At 43.3% G+C, this 25,402-nt stretch overlaps 1 protein-coding gene across 3 annotated transcripts in view; it reads right to left on the bottom strand.

The window, feature by feature from the left end:
• Window positions 1–3,796: 3,796 nt before the first annotated feature.
• Window positions 3,797–25,402, bottom strand: part of TSPAN5 (tetraspanin 5) — a 174,165-nt gene continuing 152,559 nt past the window's right edge. Inside the window, exons 1-7 of one of the 3 annotated variants that reach the window (XM_045472204.1) lie at window positions 24,653–24,709; window positions 17,742–17,888; window positions 13,591–13,761; window positions 10,507–10,632; window positions 8,569–8,616; window positions 8,354–8,470; window positions 3,797–5,983 (exon numbers count right to left, since the gene is read on the bottom strand). In XM_045472204.1, coding sequence (XP_045328160.1) covers window positions 5,918–5,983; window positions 8,354–8,470; window positions 8,569–8,616; window positions 10,507–10,632; window positions 13,591–13,761; window positions 17,742–17,888; window positions 24,653–24,694 — 717 coding nt within the window. In that variant the 5' untranslated portion in view covers window positions 24,695–24,709 and the 3' untranslated portion in view covers window positions 3,797–5,917. Of the gene's footprint in view, window positions 5,984–8,353; window positions 8,471–8,568; window positions 8,617–10,506; window positions 10,633–13,590; window positions 13,762–17,741; window positions 17,889–24,652; window positions 24,710–25,402 lie in introns of those variants that run through there. The other 2 variants (XM_045472197.1, XM_045472212.1) reach the window with 2 other exon arrangements.

The following is a 25,402-nucleotide window of genomic DNA, read 5'->3' as shown; positions in this document are numbered from 1 at the left end:
GAAATATAGCTATTTTATTTATAAGGCTTTAATCACCCCAACAAGTTACATTTAAGATCATTTACTTAAAAATGGACCACGACTTTTAACAATAAAACATTCCTAGGGCACCTGGGTGGCTCAGTTGGTTAAGCGTCCGACTTCAACTCAGGGCATGATCTCACGGTTGGTGAGTTCCAACCCCACATCGGGCTCTCGGCTGACTGTGTGAAGCCTGCTTTGGATCCTCTGTCTCCCTCTCCCTCTCTCTCAAAAATAAACAAACATTAAAAAAAAATTTTTTTAAATAAATCATTCCCTATGTTTAAGATGTCCCACAAAACATGCTGAGACTATGTGTAAGAGCTTAAGGAAGATACAGAGAGCCCGTCCTAAGCCATGTTCAGGTGCATCCATTTAAACGATATGGAGGAGCTCTGCCCAGGGCACATACATACCAATTCTAATGTGAAAAGCAGCATGTGGACCTCAGAACAGTCCTCCCACTTCCTCCCTGAAAACCAGCACAAGGCAGTCGAACTCTGTATTTGTTTCCTAGGGCTACAATAGCAAAGTACCACAAAGTTGGTACAGAAATTGTCTCACAGAAATTGTCTCACAATTCTGGAGTGTAAAAGCCTAAAATTAAGGTGTTGGCAGGCCTAGGTCCTTCTGGAGGCTCTGAGGGAGAATCTGTTCCTGCCGCTCTCCTAGCGTCCAGTGGCTTAGTGGCAATTCCCGGCATTCTGTGTTCATGTGGCGTTCTCCCTCTGTGTGCAGCCACATCCAAATTTCCCCAGAAGACCCATCCTACTCTAGTATGACCTCATCTTAACTAAGTACATCCACTCTATTTCCAGATAAGGTCACATTCTGCTGTATTAGGTTTAGGACTTCAACATACGAAAATTTGGAAGACAGTTCAACTCACAACGAACTCCTAAAACACAAGCTACAGTTGGCAATCCAGACCACCCCCAACACCCTCCCAATCTTCTTTAAAATCAAAGTGGCAAATTCTCGGATCAAAGCAAACTCCAGGGGATCCAAACGGGTGCTTATAGAGAAAATACCAGAAATGTCGTATTCATTGCTTCAGGAGAATTGCTTGCCCGGCAGATAAGCAGTTTTAGACTGCCACCACCTCTCATGTAAACTGTGTCTGAGTCTTGGCAGGAAGACAGGGCCCAGCTTCACCTGCATGCACCCTGACGCAGAGCCCTGTAAAGTCCCAGGACATAGACGGTAAAGAGAGCCAAACATCCTGCTCTCTCACTTTCCAAAACAAACTATGTCATTTTCAGGAGTGCATAAAGGGAATGAAGGACTTACCAACCCAGAGCACACAAAATACAGCCATATAACGCTCAAGTGTCTCCAAAGCACAAGTACTTCTGAATAGTGATTTCATTCCTGCAGAAACCAGAACTCCAGCCAGTAGTTGTTCTACATGGTCACCACTAGGGGGCAGGCCATTAATACGTTCCTGTCAAACCATTTGCTCTGCAAAAGTTAATATACGAAGATAAGTTCCAGATTTACAAGACCAGTGCCCTAAACCCTGAGCTAGGGAGCCTATAAGCTCCAGATTTAAAAGGAGTCTTTCTAGTTGGTTTTCTCCCACATACATTGCAAGTACACATTCAAAGAAAAGCAACAACATGGGAAGAACCATCTTGTTTGCATGCTGTTTTCTTTTTAGAATGTATTTGCACAGTAAGAAACTCTTAAACTAACCTGCTCTTCCTTCAGGTATTCTCCGATCGGGAGCTCCTAGAAGTAAATTGGGGCCTCCACTGGCCAGTGCAGGTCCCAAGGAGTTTGATTTGGGTTAACGGATGCCAGGAGTGGACTAATTCAGGCATCCTGTCATGGGTGCCAAGCTTATAAGAGAAGTACTCCTCATGAACAATCCAAAGGAAGCTGTATTTAATTCTTCAAAATTACAGAAGTCCTAAAAACTAGCACTTCTATGATTTTATAAACTCGACCTTTGTCACAAACTCTTCCAAAAAAGAAGGCAAAGGAAGTCTAAAGTTGGCTTTGGTCTTTGTTCCAAGTTTGGCTTCTCTCCTCTAACCCCTACCCCTACCCAGAGACATCTGCCTTATCTGTCGTCATATATAGATTTTATGTCACCAGAAGGCCAAAGTTAGTATATTTCCAGGCAAACACTGTATTTTTCCCTCAAAGACGCAGCTTCTCACTGCTGAGAGGGCAGCACCTCCGAGCAGTCCCATGACCTCACTGGAGCGTGCTGGCCATGAACCCTCGTTGGCCAGTGCTCATGGAGAGGTTGCCAGTTCTTCCTTGGAGGTCTAAACAGGATTTCCCTCGAGAAGGAGGCCTTCACTGAACAAATGACAAAGAGAGCTGCAGAGGGCCAGCCAGGTCACTGGGCTCCAGCTCCTCATTGTTCAGCCCCCCGGCTTCCCAGGGCTCCTGTCCAAGTGAGCCGGAAACTGACACTCAGAGGGACTCCACAGAACTGCAGAATGACCCCACTCCTGCCCACACAGACCCAGGGCATGAATGAGGAAACATTCTGCACAATGAGGCCAAGAGACACTTTTCAGAATCTCCTGGAGAGAAGGAAGACTGGGACCTACAGTAGGGAGAAGGCTGACAGAGACATCAAGGTTTACTCCTTGGGAGAAGAAAAGAGGGAGAAAAAATAGAGGGACTGACTTCTCTTTTAAGTGCCTTGTGATGCAAAATTCTTTTATTCCTGTGTTCATTTTTAAAAATGGTATTAAATATTTTTAAATCATGGAAGCAATGATTTTGTCGTAAGCAAACGATACAGATAAAGAGAAATTTAGGAACCATCCTGCAGGAGTCTACCTTCAAAACAGGAAGAAACTTCCTGTAAGCCCTGAGTTTTGTGGACAAAGCATCCTTTTACATCTAAGCTAGAATTTTCTTTGTTGGCTCTGTGTCTGCTGTGAGCAAGGAGGGCCAATCACCTCACAGAGGTACATAATCCCTACCAGCACAGCTAAGAAAACTCAGTAGGGACTGACTGTTTATCTCCAATTGCCACTGACAACTCTCTCTAAAGTCAAAATAACATTTTGGTCTCAAATATCCAGGGAAACGAGGTAAAACGTTTCTCAAACAAGTCTTGGGACCTACTTGGGTCTCTATGAAACTTCACATTTTGTTTGATCTTTGAAAAAAGTCTAATAGTTTTAAAGACAAGTCTTTCTACAGTGGTAATTCACAATGAAAGGACATTTACAATAGCATTTTTCAAATGGGTTTTTAAGATTCTTATTCTCAGGGACTACTAGCAATTATTTTCTTAGAAAAAAGTTGTGAACATTACCAAGATAATGAGTCCTGAATTTCACTGTGCATTAAATTCTTAACGGGAGCTTCTTAAAAACATAGGCTCTGGCTCATGCCCTCCCAAACTGCCAGGGGCAAGGCCTGATGATCTGCATCCTACGTGGCCCCCAGGTGACTGTGACCAGCAGACAATGACCTCAAGGACAGACAGTTCCTACATACCCACCTATCTGCACCCAGTAGCACAAAGGGACTTTTCCCTCCCCAACCCCGAAATGTTCCTTTCCCCCTTAGAGAGCTGATCAGAGCAGTACTTCTCAAACTGTGCATCCAAGACGCACAGCATCACCAGGGAACTTGTCAGAAACGCACCTCCTAAATCAGAAATTGTGGGGATGGGGCAAACCCAGTAATCTGTTTCAGCAAGCCCTCTGGTTGATTCTGATGCCCGTTAAAGTCTGAGAGCCACTGGATTTGAGAATTCTGCAATTCCAAGACAAGTAATGAAGAAAGACAGAACTCCACGTAAGGTAGAACCAGTTTATTAATGACAGCCTTAATTACAACCACTCTCAAGTGTAAAAAATAAAGGGTGACCAATTAAAATTTAGAACGCACTTGGACTTGCCGTTTGGCCTTTCACTGGATGTGCCAAAGGGAGGGGATCCCGCCTGATTCTGAATCAACTGGTCAGAGGGAGTTCACCGGAGAATGAGGTAATAAAACAAGAGTGCCAGTTGCGGGGCTCGAGTCTTCTCCGTGTTGGAATGACATTACAGAATGACAACTGCGTGGGGGCAGAGATGACATCAAATCATCTTACAGCCAGAAGATGGAATGAACATCTCTAACTACACAGAGACACAAAAACACACATGCAGCCACACACACACCCACACTCTGGAGACAGTTTTCAAAGAATTTCTGTCTTTTCTCTGAGCAGATTGACACGTTCATCAGCCACAGCGATGCAACATGGGGCTAAAACGGAAAAGCTTGCTAAACTTCCACGAAGCATGCTAGCTGCCCAGTTTTGTGCTGGCAAGTGCGGCATCACCGTAAAATGTACCTGTGGTTTTCCCGCCATTCCACAGGCTGATGTCTGCTCCCCAGGAGAGTGGCATCCTGGTGGATACCAGCTGGATTAAAATCTGGGGGCAGGACACATCCCTCCCCACCTTCGTGGGGGTAAGGATGAGCGGCAGCACCTGGCAGTGGTGTCCGACCTTGGGTCACAGAACACTTGCCCCATCAATGCCCCTCCCTCCTAAGTATTTGTGCTTTGTTACCATCCTGATGGCTAGTCTGCACTAGGAGGGAGCTCTGGCCATGCTTTTTTGTTGTTGTTGTTGTTAAATAAAAGCAAAGTAAAACCAGAAGGGGGAAAAAAACATTATACATTTCTTGATTGTGAGTCAACACTGTTTCAGCATTAGGTTCAATTCCATTCAAAGAGAAAACTGGGGGCTGCGGAGGAGGCCCCGGAGACTGATGGGGTAAAAGGACTATCGAGTCTGTGGAAGCATTTACCAGTCGCTTCGCAGCCAGGGAGGACACGCCACACCTCTGAAGGCCGGGAACCTACGAAGTGAATGCCGACCAAATAACATTTATAAATGTTCGTGGGAGACAGGGCAGGAAAAGGAGCTGGTGGATTCAGGTTCACAGATCATGCAGGGAGATTATGCCAAAAAATTAACATTGAGCTGAGTAAGAAAACACTTTAAGAGAAACTGCATCCCAGCTCTCACTTTTGGGAGACAAAAACAAAAACGCAAAAAAAGCCAAACAAAACCCAGAATATTCCAGAGTTTCCAAAGAATCCAACAACTAATAGGGTGGGCGGGGGTGAGGGATGTTAACCAATAACCTCTTCATTAACTTCAATTTCTCCTTGAATGTCATTGATAAATAAAGCTCAGGCCTACTTAGAACAACGATCTGTCCTGCTAAAATTCAGCATCTCAAAGTGTCCTGCTGCCCTTACTCCATGCACGTGGGATACACAACGTCCCTTCTAAGGGACACTCCAGGAGAGACCACGCATGCCCACCCGCATTACTTGCTGAATGCGGTCACAAACTCTGAACCCCGAAGACAAGCTGTTTTCTTCTTGGGATCACAGTTGTTAACAGTTCCTTGAAATGTACAGCGAAGGGGTGCCCCAAAACACCACAGCCCCCCCCCCCCAGGTAAGGGGCTGAGTTTTAGGAAAGATGTACTTCTTTAGGCCATGGAACAGAAAGCAGTCCCTTCAAGGTGTGACAAAGAACAAAACTGCTTCTTCCAGCCCTCCAGTTATCGAAGTGGAGAACGAGACTGTGTGTTCCACAAATTCAGGTACATCTGGGTCCCTCACCCTCCCTTTTTTTCTTTTTTTGGTAAGTATCCATCCATAAATTCATGGCTACAGTAGAGATTCACGGCTCAACGACTTTCATACTGGTTATCTGTTTAATTCTGTCAGTGAGCAGCATTTCCCAGTTGCACCACCCCCTCCCCCAAACCAAGTTCTTGGCAGCTCCATCAGGTGGGATTGCAAGATGCCTCTGTGATCAGGGTCCGTGCAGCATGGATTGGGTTGGGCACGCTGGAGGGGCAGGAAGGCTGGGTCTGTCCAGTGTTTTGCAGCAGCATTGCCGGGGCCCTACCAGCTAGCCCTGACAGCTTCAATATCACTAACCAAATTCTGGGCCAGGCAGATCCCAAAAATCTGGGAAAGGAAGGAAAAGAGAGTCAAACAGTGAAACTCAAAACGTCATTAGGCTTTTCCTAGGTCAATGAATCTCTTTTCTTTCATTTTTAAAATTGATACATAATTCATACACTATAAAGCATGTCCTAATTTTAAAGTATACACATCAGTGGTTTTTAGTATATTCACAAGGGTGTACGACTATCACCACTGTCTAATTCTAGAACATTCCATTACCTTGAAAAGAAACTCTGTACCTATTCACAGGCATTTCTATTCTCCCATCCCTCACAACCACTCAAGTTCAATCCTTTTGATGACTTGACTAATATTCCATTCTATGGATAAACCACATGTTGTTTATCCATCATTAGCTGATGGACATTTACACTGGTTCCACTTTTTTGTTATTATGAATAGTGCTGCTATGGATGTCCCTGTACAACTTTCTAGTGAACAGATTTCCAGTTCTTTTGGGAGTGGCGTTGCTGGGTCACAATGGCAACTCCGTTTAACTTTCCGAGCAAGTGCCAAATTGTTTTCTACAGTGACTCTATTGTTTTCATTCCCTTTAACAATGTATTACGGTTCCCATTTCTCCACATCCCTGCCAAGACTCATTATTGTCTTCCTTTTTAATTATATCCATCCTAGCATGTGTGAAGTGCTAGGTCATTGTGGTTTTGATTTAAATTTCTCAAATATCTAATGATGAGCATCTTTTCATGTGCTTATTGGCTATTTGTACTTTCTTTGGAGAAATATCTATTCAAATTCTTTGCCCATCTTTGGATTGGGCTGGTCTTTTTATTGTTGAGTTGTTCTTTATATATTCTAGACTTTGGACCCCTATCCGACACAATGATTTGCAAGTATTTTCTCTCATTTTGTGGGTTGTCTTTTCTCTTTCTTATCATTTTTAGCACTCAAGTTTTAAAATTTTGATGAAGTCCAACTTATGTACTCTCTGTGGTTGCTTGTGCTTCTGGTGTCATATATAAGAAAACACTGCCTAATCCAAGGTCACAAAGATTTACACCTACACTGTCTTTAGCTTTAGCTAAGAGTTTTATAGCTTTAGCTCTTAAGTTTAGGTCTTTGAGCTATTTTGAGTTAATTTTCATATATGGTGTGAGGTAGGAGCCCAAATTCATTCTTTTTACCTATAGGTATCCAGTTGGTCCAGCACCATTTGTTGAGAAGACTATTCTTTTCCCATTGACTGATCTCTGTTCCCTTGTCAAAAACCAACTGACCACAGGGGCACCTGGGCGGCTCAGTTGGTTAAACATCTGACTTCAGCTCAGGTAATGATCTCATGGTTGGTGAGTTTGAGCCCTGTGTCAGGCTCTGTGCTGACAGTTCGGAGCCAGGAACCTTTTCGGATTCTGTATCTCCCTCTCTCTCTGCCACTCCTCTCCCCTCACGCTCTCTCAAAAATAAACATTAAAAAAAAAAAAAATTTTTTTTTTTTTTTTTTTTATATCAACTGACCATTGATGTAGGGCTTATTTCTGACTTTCAATTCTCTTCCACTGATCTGTGGATCCAACCTTATGTACCATCTTGATTACTGTAGCTCTGTAGTAAGTGTAATTGGAAAGTGTGAATTCTCCAACTCTGTTCTTTTTCAAGTTTGTTTTGCTATTCTCGGTCCCTTGCATTTCCACATGAATTTTAGGGTCAGCTTGTCCATTTGGGGGCGGGGTGGGGGTAGGAAGGCAGTTGTAATTTTGAAAGGGATTGCAGCACTGAAGCTGTAGATCAATTTGAGTACTGCCACCTTCACAAAATTAAGTCTTCCAATCTATGAATACGGAATGGCTTTCCATTTATTTAGGACTTCTTTAATCTCTTTCAACCACTGTGCCCCATTTGTGACCCTCTAAGAAAAGTATTACATCTCTACAAGAAAAAAAACCTCAGCTCTTGGGGCTGCTTAGGAGGAAAAGTGGGTGTCTTCCTTCCCTCACTAGCATTTTGACAAGGCGGTCCAGAGAGAGAACAGAACACTGGATGTGTGTGAAATTCTAAAAAGTCTTAATGTTGCCACTGGGATCTACTTCTGACCATTCCTACCTGCCCCAACTGTCACAATACAGTATTATTTTGCCCCATGGAAATACTGGAATCCCAGCAGACAACTGCTAACCCAATCAATTTCTCCATCTTGGAAAGGAAAAAAGATTTCCTGAAGTATTTCAGGATAGTAGCATCTAAAATGGGCTTTAAATAAAATATAAACCCAATAGTTTATGTCTGTTTCCCAGCCTTCCAATGTGTCTTAAAAATTGTGACGTTAAGGTAATTAAGCAGAGCTCCTGTCCTGGGAAGGGCTCTCCCAGAGCATCATTTCTCTGTGACATCCATAAAGGAGCCTGGTCTTACCTGTAGCAATGCAATGCCTATGAAAATACCAGCCACGATGGTTAAATTGTCCTGCAACCACTTCTCAAACTGGGGCACACAGCCTTTCGTGTAGATAACAATCTGCTGGTCAACTTCCTTCGCAAGGGAAGAGGAGAGCACAGTGTCACCATGCAAGTTCAAAAGCTCCTCAGAAACACCCTTTGTGCTAAGTGACAAGATGAGATTCCACTTACTGGTTTTTGCCTGGCATCATAGCCACACTGAGTGTTGATGACATCTTCCTGGGGAGGAAGAAAATAGAAAAGTGAAATTCACTCAATAGACAGGAAGCCCACCTAAGAATTAGCAGAAGATCCCTGTTAAGTGTTGTTAATAAACTGTGTGCTTAGGCATGGAGATGTCCTAGGTACCACGTTAAACACTTTTATGTATTATCCCAAGTAATTGTTATAAAAATTCTCAGAAGTAAGTATTAAAATATGTCTTCTTTTTTCCAAAAGAAGAAAACTGAGGCTCGGGAAATATAAGAAAAGCAAGCATGTTATTGACAACCTCAGGAAGCATATGGGGTTCAGAAAACTAAGACATAGATAAAACCATGGTAAAGGGCACAACGACTATGTTTACTTATGCTCTTTTGGGGGGACTTCTACTTTTTAATCTATATACTTCTGTATCATTTAAAGGATTTTTCAATGAGAATGCATTACTTTAATAATTAAAAACAAAACAATGTGCTGACAACACGTCACATGGACAGACACCCTGACATCTCACAGGTCTGACAAGAAATGTGGGTTCTGCGGTTTTAGGTTTATTTTTTCCCCTCTGCAGGGTATGGGGTGGATTTTATTAGCTTGGCATTTATGGAATGAAAACTCTCTACCCAGAGTATCTGTAGTCAAAAGGGGAGCATAATGCCTTCAGAGATGCTTCATACTTCTGATGGAATGTTAACACAGGGCAGGAACTGGAGACAGAATAATTTGCACCTGCTGGCCAGTACCTGCGTGGGTACCCAGGGCTCTGTACTGGGTGCTCTCCTGCCTGTGAGCCCTCCTCAGAGGAGAGCACGAAACTAGCCAGTAGGAAAGGTGGGCTTCCTGGCAGGGTCTCAGAGCAGGGAAGCACAGTCCTTTCTGATTCTCAGTCTCTTTCAGACCAAGAGTAATAGCCCAGAGACCCCTCTGAAGCCCTCAGAGAACTACTTTTCCACCCCAAGACCATGGCCTCTTTTAAAGAGCCCCACACCTTACACCCTCCATGGGAAAATTGCTGACAAGTTCAGTGGTCCTCACTGGGCTCCACTTGACTTCGAGAAGGGCGGCCTGGAGGAGGCTGCCTGGATTGATGTCCCAGAAGGCCGAAGAGTGGGGGATGGACATGTGCAGAAGCAAATTCTCCCGCTTGTTCTAACATTCACTCCTGGCTTCTAACTTACGACAAGGCACTTGCATCTCAAGACATCCCATATCCCAGTCACATGATTTGACCCAAAATACAACCAAAGTCATGGTAGAAGGGGTTATGCACAGGTGTAATATTTTATCTTTTTCTCAAATACCAACTACAGTTATTATCATCATTGCAACTGAAAGTCCAGGCAGCTGCGGTCTTCCTACCTAGTAGATGAGCCTATCCTACCTCAAACTCCTCTCCTATCCCTAATATCTCCCCCAGAACCAAGTCGGGACGCAAGGGATCACTAACCCCAAACCAATGCAGGGAGCTCTCACCTAAGAGCGTCCTTCTCACAGAGAAGGAATTACAGACACCATAGGCAGGCTTCCTGGGTCTGAAGCTCGGCTCCTCACTTGCTAGCAATGTGAGCTTGGGAAAGTTAATTAAACTTTACTGGCCTACATTTCACCCAAAGAGGGAAGATAATGGTGGTATCCGCCAGAAGGAACATTCTGAATTTTATTGAGCCAACTCACAAAAAGACTGAGACTAGGAACCAGCACGTACTACTACATTAAGGTCAGCAATTATTACCCCTACTGGGAAGATCTGAGCACTGTGCCCCCTACAGGAGCTACAATTGGGAATGAGCACGTAAGAAGAGGCTTCGAGAAAAAAAGTCACTGTGCTCATCCCCCCAAACCCCCCACCCCTGCCCATTCTCGGTGTGACGTGTGGAGCTGGCCAACAGTCTGCTGGCCTTCACTTACTGCGGGGTCTTTAGTACAGCAGGAGAATGGCACACCGCATCGCTCTCGACTTGCATTGGAATCTGTGCAATTGAAGTAAATATTTAGGTTCCAATCATCAGCTCCAAAAGCCCCACAGCACTGCCACTAGAGCAAACAGGAGAGAATTAGAACATCTTGACTTGGAGGCGACCAGGCGCCTATACTCACGACCAAACGACCGACACCCAGCTTCCGCCAGCTCTAACCTTCTTTTCTGTCTCAGAATTTAGTTGTAGACCAAACTAAACCTAAGCAGCTCCTATAAAAGCTTCCAAAGTGATTAAGGCCCAAGATTTGTAAGATGTGTTAGCATCTGATTTAAATGATTTAGGAGACCCATGGTGTTAGGTGGGGGAAGGGGAGGAGTTGCTCAGCAGGCTCAATCAGAACAAGGTCTGCCTGGCTTGGGTACGTGGAGGAACATTCTAGAAGGATAAATAAGACACTGAACCCTGACTGTGCCTGAAGGAGGCAAGTGGGGTTATGGGTGGGAGGGCTAGAGGCTTACTGTCTAAAAATTGTGGTCTCTACCGCATTAAGGGTTTTTAAAAAATCCTTTTTATTGAGGTATAATTGACATACAATATAAACTGAACATATTTAGAGTGTACAACTTTTTTTAATGTTTATTTATTTCTGGAGAGAGAGAGAAAGAGAGAGAGAGGCAGAGAGACTGGGACACACAGAATCCAAGCTGTCAGCACAGAGCCCGACACGGGGCCCGAACTCACAAACTGCGAGATCGTGACCTGAGCCGAAGTCGGACACTTAACTGGCTGAGCCACCCAGGCACCCCTTAAAGTGTACAATTTTATAACATTTGACATACGTATACATTGTGAAACCATCACCACAATCAAGATAGTGAACATGCTCATTACCCCCTAAAGTTTTAGAGGCTTACTTTTCATTATATATCTGTTACTACTCTGAAGTTTTTAAAGAGCAGGTATTTACATTTTCAACTTAAAAAATTTAATCATCCAGCAGCCGCTAGGTGGCTCAGTCAGTTGAGAATCCGACTTTGGCTCAGTTCATGATCTCATGGTTCATGAGTTCGAGCCCCACCGTGCTGACAGCACAAAGCCCACCTCGGATCTTCAGTCTCCCTCTCTCTCTGCACCTCCCCCACTGGCGCTCTCTGTCTCAAAAACAAATATTTAAAAATACGTAAATGCATTTACAAAAATTCAATCATCTAATTAAAATGTATATAAAATGAGCAGTTAAAGTCAGTGAGTCTCAAATGGGGCCTGGTTCGAGTACTGCTTGCTCCAGAAGCCAACTTCATCACTCCCCTCAAATGGACTAGCTCTACCTCTCAAGAGTTAAATACACATCAAGCCTTGACCATTTTAAGGCTTTCAGGACCAATAGCTACTTCAACACATTAAATTCCATAACAGAAAAATAAAATCACATGAAATAACAGGATTTCCATATAAAGCAGACAGCATTTCAAGAGAACGTGTTCACGCATGTTCTTCCAACCCGTCTGGTCCTTCGAGGGTTTGGGTTGTGCGTCTCAAGGTTTGCCCACAAAGCTTCATCAGATCTGTCACGCAAACTAGTCAGCGATGACATTTGGCAAGGTGTGAGCTTGCATCCATTATGACCTAACAAAACACTGAAGTCTGCTGAGGAGATGAAACAGGGCTTAATTTCACACCTGAGGTGCAGCTTACTCGAGGACGGTCATTGATGCTACTGAACAAAACCAACACAACTCAGCTGACTTCTGAGTACCTAAGGAAGGAGGGTGGTCTCCCAGATAGCAAGTGCTGATGCAGCCGTCTCCTCCCTTTATCAAGAAGGGACCCCAGCTCATTCTGGAAAGCTGTCCAACCAAGAGACCACCGTTGATCCACTGGGCTTCTGTTGGCCCTCCAGTCCTGCATTTATGGCACAGACAGCACTGTCCAGTTCTGCTCACCTTATCCAGTTTCTCAGTGCATGCAAATAAAGACCTTAACACCTTAGGACAGTTACACCTTAAGCCTAATATAAAACCATGCACATCTCATTAGAGTGCCCTAATATTTGCAGGAGTTAAACAGTAGCTATTATTATTTCCGTTTTACTCTTGGGGAAATAGGTCAAGGTTCTGTTAGCCCACGGTCACTTTGCTAATCAGATTTTGGCACTAGATCTGTAAGTTCTTCTGAACCTTGTTTATACCATTTTGCATTTTGAGTCAAACAGGGTGCCTGCTACTTCATTTGCATTACAGAGGACATCACCTGGTAATGTTCAGAAACCTGGGGTGGGGGGTGGCTCTGTGAGAGATTCTTTACTTGTTAGAAGCCACGAGGGCTTAGAAGTTTCTCAACTTTCAGTTGCATGGAACTGCATGTGCTAGGATATTTGGATGGGCATGTTAGGAACTTTGTGGACAAATTTTCTATTGCTAAATGTATTATTGTGAGCTGTGAAATGTGGAAGACGATCAAAAGGGAACAAGGGGCGCCTGGGTGGCTCAGTGGGTTGAGCGTCCAACTCTTGATTTTGGCTCAGGTTATGATCTCATGGTTTCGTGAGTTCAAGCTCCACACTGGGCTCTGTGATGACAGTGTGAAGTCTGCTTGGGATTCTCTCTCTCTCTCTCTCTCTCTCTCTCTCTCTCTCTCAATCTTTCTACCCCTCCCCACTCACACTATCTCAGTCTCTCTCAAAATAAGCAAAAAAAAAAAAAATTTTTTAAAGGGGACAAGGAGCAAGAAAGAATTCATGTTAAACACCAAATAAAACGCTACACCTCTAGCAAAAGAATATTCTTCAGATGTCAATAGGAAACAGCAACTGTAGTTATAATCTTGTTGCTCAAGAAGTTTTCTTGGTCCCTTGGACTTCGTAGAAATTGAGAGAAGTGAAAATAGGGCATTTCCATTCAGGGTGCAAATCATGTAAGTCATAAAGCAGGTCAGAAAATAATAAATACACAAGCAAACAAACAAAACCATGTGGAAGAACCAGAGGTAGGTTCCAGCTGGCATATGCAGAAGCCAGGAGGAATGTTCTCATTCCTCGAGAAGGCTTTCAACTTAAAAATAAATTTAAACTTACATATTCCTGGGTGAAGTCTATGAGGTTCTGTAAATCAATGTCATCTCTGTACGCTCTGATGTTGTTGTTTATAAAGAAATACAGCTGGTCTTTGATCCAGTCTTTGAAAACAAATGCCAGAACCCCAGCAGTGAGCTCCAGGAAGAAAATAATTCCCAGGAACACAGAAAACTAAGACAAAAGACACACAGAGAACAGTTAAAAGGGCTATTTTGATCATATATAGTTAGAGGGTTCCTTCTAAAAAGTTTTGTAATTACATTGGGTGGTTGTTACACATGTCCAAAGCAGATAATCTTCAGTTTAAGATTCATTAATAGAATATTATATTCCAAGAAAGGATTTTTAAAAATCATTCATAATCACATTTTAGGGACTCTTGTGGTCCATTTGGTAATTAAACAACAAAGCCTATAAGCAAACATGGATAAAAGGAATTTCTCATTAGACCCACATTAAGACCTAATGAGTTTCTTCTGATTGATGTACTGCCAGACTCTTGAACCATGACCTGCCCCTACCTCTAGTAAGCTTTCGTAATGCTGAAAGAGAAATTATCTCAGTATTGTAAGATCGACTGCCATTTGTTACTATGGCCTTGATTCTGTATGCAACGCGTTCCTTTTCTGGATTCAGATACTGCTTTAATTCTCCTTTGCACCTGCTTTATGGTGTAAGATAGCAGATGTGTTCGTCTTGGATGAAGAGGTCAAAGAGGAAGTTTGTGAGTGTGGGCGGGGGGGGGGGGGTGGTGGTGACTAGGATGTGAAAATCATTTACCATCATGAAAACTGGGTTGAAAGCTTTCTTAGGAACACTAGCTGTGCTCACCCTTCTTTGTAAATACCAGTCTCAGAAGATTTTAAATAACATCAACCTGCAGCCAAAGGAAGACTTCTGGCTAATGCAGACAACAAGAATTTAAACAGAAAGGCTGGAGGCCACAGGTAATGTGATTGCCCATAAATCTGGAGAAATTGCCTTTCCATCTAGAAGACTCAGATGGCAGTCATACCAACGTATCATTCACACCCACGGTTCTTTCCACTTCCTATCGCCCCCACCCTCTTACTCTTTTCTAATTCATTGTGCTGAAACAGATTATGAGAAATGAGGTTGTGAAGGACGAGGTGAACTTCTGGTAACAAGGACAGAAAGAGGGCCACAGCTGCTCAGCAGAGCTCCTGAAAGCTACAGGACGGAGAGTGGTTGAGAGGCAGAGGGGGCTAAAGCTCTCTGCCTCAGCAAGCAGACATCAAGCAGCCAACCGAGAGAAAAAGGTGCTGGAGGAGTGGCGCAAAGCAGACTACACAGTTACTTATTAAAACAAAGCAAAGACAAAAATATGTTAATTCCTCTAGCAAACATCGAAGGACCCATAATAGATCAGGCCCTGGATTTGGAGGGCTTTGCAGAAGCAAGGATGAGTAAGGCATAATCCTGCCTCCAAAGACCTCACAGTCTTATGTGCGGTGAGGGTAGGAGAGGGCAGTGGGGTGGGGCCTTCTCACATCAAATGTCTGCATATCTGACAGTGTTTTTCCAGGGTACCAAGGGCCATCTTGGGAGGGTGGGCATGGGGGCGGGGGGGGGGGCTGGAAGAAAGAAAGAAGTTCCTGGCAAAGTCTAGGACCCCAAAGTTTGGGCCTTAATTCTAGACCCTCCAGGGCTCAGGTTCAGCTTCCATAGATCTCCTGGTTATCTGTCCTTGATGCATACAGTAGAAATAGGATCTCAACTGTTAATTATCATCAGTGGTACCAGTAATTTCAAAGTAAGCTTTCCTCAATCTAGAGAAAAAGACAGGAAAAAACTATCACTTTTACTCAATGCCTACCCCATAGCATAAGACAACTCCCGTCCCTTTATCAGGTACAGAAATACACTAGTTATCACACTACACAAATGAGAAAATCATTTGTATACAAATGTACACAAAATACCAAGTACAATACAATAGTACACAAAATACCAAGACGCAAGTCATGAAGAGATTTTAACTAGCTTTTTGTTCTCATCACCATAAAGATTAGGCAAGTTTATTTTCCAGTTACCCTGGGAAATTTTCCTTTAATGTTATATGATACATATATGTCAAAAATTAAGTCCAAATTAAATTCTTATAGAGTATTTGGCAGAAACCTATATGCCCTGACCCTGTAACCCAATTTCCCCCACTTTCAAAGGTGCCGAGACTGACTCACAGGCTTCAAACTAGGGCCTTAGCTGACCAGGAAGCTCCATTTCTATTTCACATTATCTTAGCTCTCAGATTTTCCCTCAGCAAATCTCCCAGCCTTACAGAATCCAATCTTTGAGGCTGTTTTCAAGCCATGTTGACATTTGTTTCTACTTATTTCACAGCTCCTGCTCAAAGAATATTCTGGGCCAGGTTTTATTGTTTGTACTAAATAGAGACCATTTTAAATATTATCCGACATTTTTCAAAGCCAAGAAACAATTCAATTTTCTTCCCTTCCAAAATGGGACTTTAGAAATTAAGGTGCTGATTTAGAGAAATGTATCTATTTCTGCCTGTTCAGTTAACTCTGGTATCTTCAAGTACAAATACAATAGACTACATTAAAGGGATTCCTCTTACAAACTAAACTGTATTCAAGTAGATCATATTAAAGGGGATCCCATACTGAGGTCACAGAGGCTAAAACTGATAAAATAGTGGCAAATGCTCAGTATTACCTGTGGCCTTATGAGACTACAGAAAAACTGAGTGAGGTGAGCCCACGCATTTAGAAGGCTCTCATGCCAGGAAGACTGGCAGGTTAGGATCATGGACAGAGCTCTCCTGGGGGCTCCACAGGTCTTTGATTAGGTAAGGAATGAAATAACTGTGTGTGCATGTGTTTAAAAGGGGGAACTGGGAGATAAGGTAAATGGAGTGTTAGGAAACCAGTTGTTCCCAACACAGACCTATGTATACAGAACAGAGAACCAACTGGTCATTTAAGTGTAGAGAAGACCAAATATCCCTTAGTTTTCCCTGTTAGCAGAGTCATGTAAACTTTCAGGTTAAACATAAGAACGTTCAGGTCCGATCCTCCAAAACCTCATCTGCTCCAGAGCTGCCCAAATTTGAAATGGGCTACCCTGGGTAGGGTACAGTGAGTCTGCTCTCTTCAGGGATATTCAAGAAAAATGCCAGAGGATGATGTGGCCCGGAAAGAGAATCACAAATTGCATGGCTGCTGGGACTAGTTCAAGTGTAGGCTCTCGTTTTAAGTGAAAATGTCCCTGAATGATGAGAAGTATGATTCTAGCAGCAGGGGTTATTACATGAATACTGTTGTCTAGAAATCCCACCATCTTCCCTCACCACAGGAAGGTGGATTGTTTTCACCCTTGCGCTGTTATTCAGAGGGCATCCACACAGGTGCCCACCCGCATGCCAAGCTCCAGACTGACAGGCACCTTTGGCTGACCTTTGACTACACCTAACAAACCTGTTTCAGATCCATACACGTAAGCATATGCCGTTTTTTTTCTCCTTTGGAAGGAATCTCCAAAGGAAAGGCTTTCATTTCTCACACTCTACTTTATTACTTATCTGCCCCTGGTAAAACTCCTCCTCTAAAAATTTTCATGCTAACAGTGCACACACCCTGCAAGGGACCTGAAAATTATGCTGATCATACAAAAGGAGAAGTCTGTACTGGCAGAGAAGGAGGAGGACGTCCCTCTGACTGTTTTTCCATATTCTCCGAAACCTACTGCTTAACAGATTTAATCAGGACAGGCCACAGCCAATGTGCTTATGTCTGGTTTTTCTCAACTATGTGAAGAGTTCACTACCGACTAGGTGCTTAAAAGAGGAGGTAAAAATCACTTAAGAGAAGAAAACTATATGTATACCTACCTTAATCTAAAGGCATTTTAGGGACTGGAAATGCAAATCCTGATATACACGTACAAAACCTCCACGGAGGGCACGGGCTGGGGGTGGTACTTATATTATTAAGAAAAACGGGGGAGCACGTAGCTGGTGATCTAGAGAGCTCTCCCAAAAGGAAAGCATTAGCCGGGCCATATTTTTGCTTTGCCTTTGGTAAAGCCACTTTGCCTACAGATGGGGTATCCTCCTGTGGAGAGACGGGAGCTTAGCCCTCAGCCTGAGAGCCGAGTGGGATACTCACGAACTTGAGAAGGAAGGTGTTTTCCCGTAGCGCTCCGATGCACCCTGCGAATCCCAAAATGAACATCACTCCTCCCACCACAAGGAAGAGCCAAACCGGGTCAAAGCCACCGAGATCAGTGATGGAAGAGATGTTGGACAGAACTCCCTGGGGACGGAAAAGCACACACAACAAGGCACCAGGATGCCCGGTCAGTGTTTCAACATGGAAAGATTAATACAATGGTTTATTCCCCCTTTCAATGAAAAACTTCAGAGGTCATCTGATTACTATGCATGATTAATACTCAAGAAACACTGCAAAAAACAAACAAAAGACTACTTTTTTCTAAGGTCTAGATAAGTTTGTAATTTTGGTAAAATTACATAAAGCAAAGAAATGACCCCAGGAAACTGTCATCAGACCTTGTATGGAGAAGATGTGGATGTTACCTTTTTTCTATGTCCAAATATAAGCAGTCATAAGTAAAAACATGTGGGTAAGAGAAACACACTTCCCAACCCCCAGGAAGAGGAGTCATTTTTGAAGCCCCAAGGCAGACAAGGGCCTGCTTCAAGCCTGTGGCATTTCTCAGGAACCAGGGTGTGGAGCTAGATGCTGAAGGCTACCACAGCAGGCCAGCCCCAGCAACAAGCCCCTGCAAGTCTTCCAGGAAAGGACCATGCCTCAGGATCCACCCTTGAGCTTCAGTAGACCCTACCCGGCTCCGATCCCCCAAAGCCCACTTAGGTGATCTGTGCTGATGGCTATCTCACACTGACTCATTAGGGGTATTTAACTTAATACCTTTTTTTTTTTTTTTAAGAACTGAGATTTAGGGGCCTCTGGGTGGCTCAGTCAGTTGAGAGTTCCCATCACAGACCTATGTATACAGAACAGCCTTGATACTGGCTCATGTCATGATCCCAGGGTCATGGTATCAAGCCCCCACATCGGGCTCTGAGCTGAGCATGGAGCCTGCTTGGGATTCTCTCCCTCTTTCCCTCTGCCCCTCTCCCTGCCCCCCACATGTATTCTCTCCCTCAAGAAATTTAAAAAATAAATAATTGAGATTTAAAGGATTCATACGTCAAAAGTTACTCCCAGACTTTCCACCCTTTTGTTTTCCTTCCAAAGGAACCCAGAGTGATTTCATTTCTTTATGGACATGCAACTCTTTTTACAGAAATCATTTCTCCCTCAGCTGTGATACAACTTCACATACCACCCAGACCCTACGTTAGAAATTATGAGATTTTTTTCCCCCTAAAATGCAAGGTACATATTTACTATTCATTCCTATAGAGGCAGACACCTGTTTTTTGAAACTGTGGATGTATAGGAGTCTTAAATACCCAATATCATCAATATTTTATTTTATTAAATTTGTTTTGAACTCTCAAAATATCCCAGAATATCATAGTATAGCTTGCTGTGAAGTCTTATAATAATTTGTTTTCATAGCACTGCCAACAACCTGAGAGAACATAAAGTATGTATCTGATTCTATACTTGAGGAAAATGAAACCCAGAGAGGCTTGGTAGCTTGCTGAAAGTCACACAGCTACTGATATTTTGGAACCAAAACAGAATGCCTACTTCAGTGTTTGCCTACCAAGTGGAAGCCATGTATTTGCTTCCCAGCACTTCCCAGTCAGCATGAATTAACACCAAAGTATAGGAGTTTGAAGTTTCCATCCATTTTAAGGTTGTAGGATCATTTGGACAAAAACAATTTGTTTGTTGTTATTATTGTTGTTGTTTTTAGACAGGGCATTAACTTAAGAACAATAGGATATTAATAATAGGACAAATATGAGAAATACAGGAGTCTTAAAATGTACAATTTAAACTTTACAGGAAAGGCCAAAGGTTTAAATAAGTCACAGATAAAGGGTTGAGAGATTATGAAAGCAGTTAGGAATGTAGGGTGTATTCACTAACTTCTGAGGTGACCTCACAAACACAACCACACCCTTCATGAGACTGCTTAGACCAATGGTTTGATCCAGTCTTGTGTTTCTCATATTTCCAAGCTTCGAACTGTGACTACTCTGGGGAGGCAGGGGAGAAGAGGAAAACACAGAAATAGTTATCAACTCTCTACCTGCACAAATGATGCTAAGAAAAAAAATTGCCAGAAAAGACACACAAAATCCAAGCACCAGTGGTGAGGGGCCAGTGTTAGAAGGAAATCAACCTCTCCCCCTAGAATGTCTCTGAACACAGGTGTCCATACTTAAAGTCTTAATGTTTTAGACCTGCTAATAAGCCAGGGGAAAAGAGGACTTTGGAGGGTATATAGATAACATTCTCTTAAAATTTAAAGAGTTCATTATGAGATAAGTAGATTCAATTTACTTGGTACCGAAAAGAGGCAGCAGAGGTGGAAGTGACAGGAAGAGATGTCAGTACGATTGTAAAAGAGGGCTTTCTAATACCCTCTAGCAATGGATCAGAGAAGGCTCCCCATTCATGGGGAAGCCAAACTATGAACCTTGCTGTTCAGTTGTGTTAGGATGGATTTCCAAATTGGATGGGAAATGGGGCACAAGGACCTTTAGGTTCCTCCCAACTTTAATACCATTCTATGATTTCACCTATTTTTAATGGGCTTTTTGTGACTCACACTCAAGTTTGAGCAAAGATCCAATTGTTCCCAAACACTCTTCTGTGATCTGTGGCTCTACACAAAGAGGTTATGGACAACAGGGGCATTTATCTGGGCAGCTCTGGCCAAGCCACCAGCCAGCCAACACACATACCTGCGTCTCAAACACAAAGCTACACCCCAAAAAGAAAAAAAAAATGATGTCAACTGTCAGTAGATTCCTGGATCATTTGTTTTCTCTGGGTTTCATTTGGAGGAGGAGTATTTGGCTTCCCAGACAAACTTATTTTCATACTCTTACTCTGTCCAGCCTACGGGGGCAATTTTAATTGAGAGGACTTCAACTGTTTCCATGGAAACAACAATCATTTGGGGGCCTAGCAGGCCTGCAGATTCTACTCATTTAATCCTAAATTCCGGCAAAAGCCAGGGCTGGAGACAGATACTGAGTGCTTGTGGGAGACAATATTCTGCAAAGCATGAAAAAGACTACCAAGAACTTTATTTTTAACGGATTCAGAATACACCCAGGTCGTTATCTGTTGAAAACTAACTCCAATCTTAAAACACAAAGTGTGGAAGTCAATGCCCAGTGCCCAGCTTCCTTTTCCTCAGGATTAGGGCTACTTACCTAGACAGAGATGAAAAAAAAAAAAGACTGTACTTCACCTGTGCTGTGTTTCCAAATATTCACTGAAAAGCAGTCTTACTGCTTCTGACTACACAGATTAAAGAAGAGCTGAACGTAATCCTGGCAACAAGATTCTGGATTACAAAAATGATGGGGAGTTGATAGTTCAGCCTTCTGCTGTCTTAAAGATGGGGTCTCTCATTGGACTTTTTAATTTTGTTAAGTTCAATCTGACAAATGAGTAAGAAGTGTTAGCACATGCCTGCTGAAGAATAATTATAATCAAAGCTTGTTGTTGACAAGAAGCTGGGGGGGTGGGGGGGAGGGAATACAAGGTCTAAGATTACAGTTAAGTCTGCCAAGTGATTTAAAATAGATATTCTGACTGGTGGTAAATCCTGAGGAATGTGCAAGAACCACACCAGCAGATACCTAGTCTTCTGGGAACCTGTGGGCACCACCCTCTTCTTTGGGGAACAACACTTTCCCCTTCTTGTAAGGATTCCTTCTCCCCCAAATGCATTCCATGTGCCCCTCAGAGCTGCCAATTCTCACATGACCCCACTGCCCCAGGACAGTTGAGAAGTCTGAATTGCCTTCCTCTGACACTAGGATTTACAACAAGCATCTCCCTCCTGTGGCTCAAGTTGTAAAATACCAAATTCTGGAGCCACATATACTGTGTTTTCCACCACGTGGAGAAAGTCAATCTGCAGTGAGAAATAGAAAGCCAGGCTTAGGCAGAAACAAAGAATAAGGGTAGGGAGGGAAAATCCTGTCAGTATTATAATCCCTGGCCTGCCAATGAGTTCTACCAGTCACTCCCAAATCCTTAGAATACCCCACCCTTGACTGCACAAGCTGGTTCTATTTGAGTCTGTGTTTGCATTTGAGGACCTGCACAACCTGACAACAGCTGAATAAATTGTGCTTTTAATGCCACATGTGTGCATATATACAGGTGCATCACACACACACACACACACACACACACACACACACACACACACCTTCAAAACCTGAAGTTCACACTTTAGCAGGGGAAAAAAGATTTTGGGGGGTGGGATGGGGAGCGGAAAAGAGTAGAGGTAAGCCTTGGACTTAATATGGTTCCTTTACTCAGCTGGCTGATATTTACAGTCAACACAGCAATTAAGCCAGCGTAAACAGTCTTCCTTCATGTTGACTCGCTATCAACTCAGCATCATTAATGAAATGAGTTCTGCGTGGAATTTTTAGGTGCTTTGTCTCGGTCAATACTTACATAATTTAAATTCCAATTCTCCATGTAAATCTGAACGCTCAACCCTTGAGCTTAAATATCAACTTTTTAGAATTCAAACTTATTTGCGCACCTGGGTGGCTCAGTCGACTGAGTGCCATCGGCTCAGGTCATGATCTTACAGCTCGTGAATTCAAGCCCCACATCAGGCTCGCTGCTGTCAGTACCGAGCCCACTCCAGATCTTCTGTCCCCCTCTCTCTCTGCCCCTTCCCCACTTGTGCTCTGTCTCAAAAATAAAGATAAAAAAAGAACTCAAACTTATTGAAAAAAATAAATACAAAATGTCATTTGGCTCCTCTCTTCCATCCCCAGCACTGCTGCTTATGTGAGAAGTACATACACACAGCCTGGTATTTGCATCCCACTTACTAGTAAGTTCTTTTACTTCTACAAGAATCCTGCAGGCAGAGCCCTGGGAGCAAAAGCTGTTAAGGGCACTGGGCTTCATGCATCAAGTCAGAAAATATCCTCCAATGAAGCTGAATCATGAAATGAAGAAAAATGGAGGAGAAGTAGAGCAATTAGCCACATGGACTTATTCCTTTACCCATTTGTTTTGGTTGACATGAAAATGGAATTCTGAACAGTAGCAGCAGAGAAACAGAAAGAGTCAGAATAAGAAAGCCAGAGACCAAGACTACAGATCACAAGAATATATTCAAGTACTACAGACTCAAGAATATAGGGAGATATCCTACACATATATTCTTAATTTATCATTAAGATTATATTAATAAACACTGGTTTTTAAGAGTTCTTCATATTCATACTATGTATTTCTGTATGATCTGATGCCCTCAGCTACTCCAGACCTATAGCTGGTGCAGCAGCAGAGGCAGAAACAAATTGGCCATAACGTAAAGTGCTGCTCTAAAGACAAGATGAATACCAGGCAATTAAAAAAGCTGAAAGAAACAAATATATTCAGCAAATCAGCGATACCACAAATTGGCTTTTGGACAACTAGCTTAGCTCCTGGCATATCAATTCAGAGCCTTCAAGAGATGATCCTCCAGTGAAAATAGAAGATTTCCATTATCTACTAGGGACTGGATAGGATCTCTCAGAACTTAGCAAGAAGACCAATATGTGCCTAAAAAGAAATAAGACAAGTTCATGGAACATGTCTAAGGCAATATCGTACAGAAATTTAGAGAGCCAACAAAAACATGTATCAATATGCATCCTCTATCTAAGGTAAAGGGGAGACTCAGATATTCCAGTCACTTAGGCTGCTCTAGAGTGTGGCAGGGAGCGTTTGTCCTGCACTGTACTCATGCCCACCTGTCCACCTACAATTTCCCCTGGAATCCAGAAACACAGAAAGAGGGTAGCCTGGACAGGGCCAGATGAGGGGCAAAGGGACAGGACACAATAATACAGATATATCTTGTCCTGAATCCTAGTTCCACAACCTACTATCTGTGTGACCTTGGACAAGTTACCAAACCCAAGTCTCAATTTCCACATCAGTGAAATGGTATCTCACATCCTCAGGATGAAGGAAATAATTCAAATAAATCCAAACACTATGCTAAGAGCTTGGCACAAAATAATAAGCCAGTGAATGTTTACCACTTTCCTCATTATCATCACTATTACATGACACCACAAGGAACCTATCTGATGCTTTAGAAGCACATAGGAGAGGCATCTAACCCAATTGCACTGGAGTGGAATCTGTTTTGCTCTGGTACTTACTTTACCTGACCCCCCTCCCCTGCCCTTTTTAAATGTTTATTTTATTTTTGAGAGAGAGCATGCAAGCAGGGGAGGGTCAGAGAGATAGGGAGAGAGAATTCCAAGCAGGCTCCACACTGACAGCAGCAAGCCTAACCTGGGACTCAAACTCACGAACTGTAAGATCATGACCTGAGCCAAAGTCAGACACTCAACTAAGAAGCCCAGGTGACCCTGTGCCTGACCCTTTCTAAGGAAAGCCATACCATATCTGATGATCATGCCTGATGGAGGTGGCAGTAACTGACTTGCCAATCAGATCTTCTTTGTTGGGCAACGGGAAATCACCTAAAGGCACTCAGAGTAAAGGCGGAAGAGAGAAGCCATGAGTAAGCAAAAGCCAGGAGTAGGCAGAAGCCACGAGTGGGTGGAAGCTAAGAGTACACAGAAGTGGTGCAGCGGAGAAAAGAGCAGCGAGAAGTGTGAGTCAACAGTGGTAAGCACACGGAGCAGTCAGCAGCCATGCTGCCATGATGGCGGCACCCTGAACCAGGGAAAGCAGGCTTCTGCTGTCAAGGAGCCAGATGGGCGCCCTGGTGGTCAAAAATTCACCACTCCTGAGTGATCTTCCAGCTACTTAACAATGTCCTACTCCCTGTGGGATCGCATCATCCGGTGGTTTGATGAACACGTATATCTCAGTAAGAATGTGAAAAATCAGCCCACCTTCCCTCTGCTCTCCTTCCTCCTCATCAGCACCTCATTCATTCAGCTACCTCTGGAATTTAAGCAGCTTCTCACCAGGGTTCTGCAATAAAGGAATATGCTCTGAGGATAACGATTTCTTCTTGGAAAAGGTTTCTATGCACGTGCAGAAATGAAAAGGCAAACAAAGCTCCAGAAGGGTTTCAAACCAATAAACCTCAGGAGCGTCTGTGGTTTTTTTCCACCACCAGCTCAGAGAGTCCTCTGTGTACCACCTGGCAAGCTTCAGTTTCTTCTCTCACAACCCACACAGGAAAGAAATGCAAAAATAGCATTAATAAGCCCCTAAGGTCTGGGACTCTTCTGCTTTGGCATATACAAGCGCATTCCTTCCGACTGCTGGATGAGAAACAAAGAGACAGTCACATGGAATGTGCACCCACAGCCAGGCCAGATGGACCCCTTTGAGATTTATGAGACTGGGTCCTGATTCACCTACCCCTCCAGAAACCAGACCCTACTGGGGTGGAACTGGCAGCAGTTCTAGAGTAAAAAGGAGAGAAGCATTTCCCTACTTGAGAAAGGAGGCGGGATAGGACATTCTAAAGAAGATGAGGTACCGGGGGAGGGGTGGTCCTGAAGAGCAGGAGGTGCAGCTTTAAACAACAGCCACAGGAAGACCCAGCTGAAACCAAAGGCCGCAGGGAGACCTGCTCCTTAAACATTCACCAGAGATCCCCCCAAATATTACAGAGGAAAGCCACTCTGCAA

The sequence above is a fragment of the Leopardus geoffroyi genome, chromosome B1 (genome assembly GCF_018350155.1).
Source record: "Leopardus geoffroyi isolate Oge1 chromosome B1, O.geoffroyi_Oge1_pat1.0, whole genome shotgun sequence".
Lineage (NCBI taxonomy): Eukaryota > Metazoa > Chordata > Mammalia > Carnivora > Felidae > Leopardus > Leopardus geoffroyi.
Note: the sequence above shows the minus strand (reverse complement) of the source record. Positions and strands in the feature narration are given on the sequence as shown.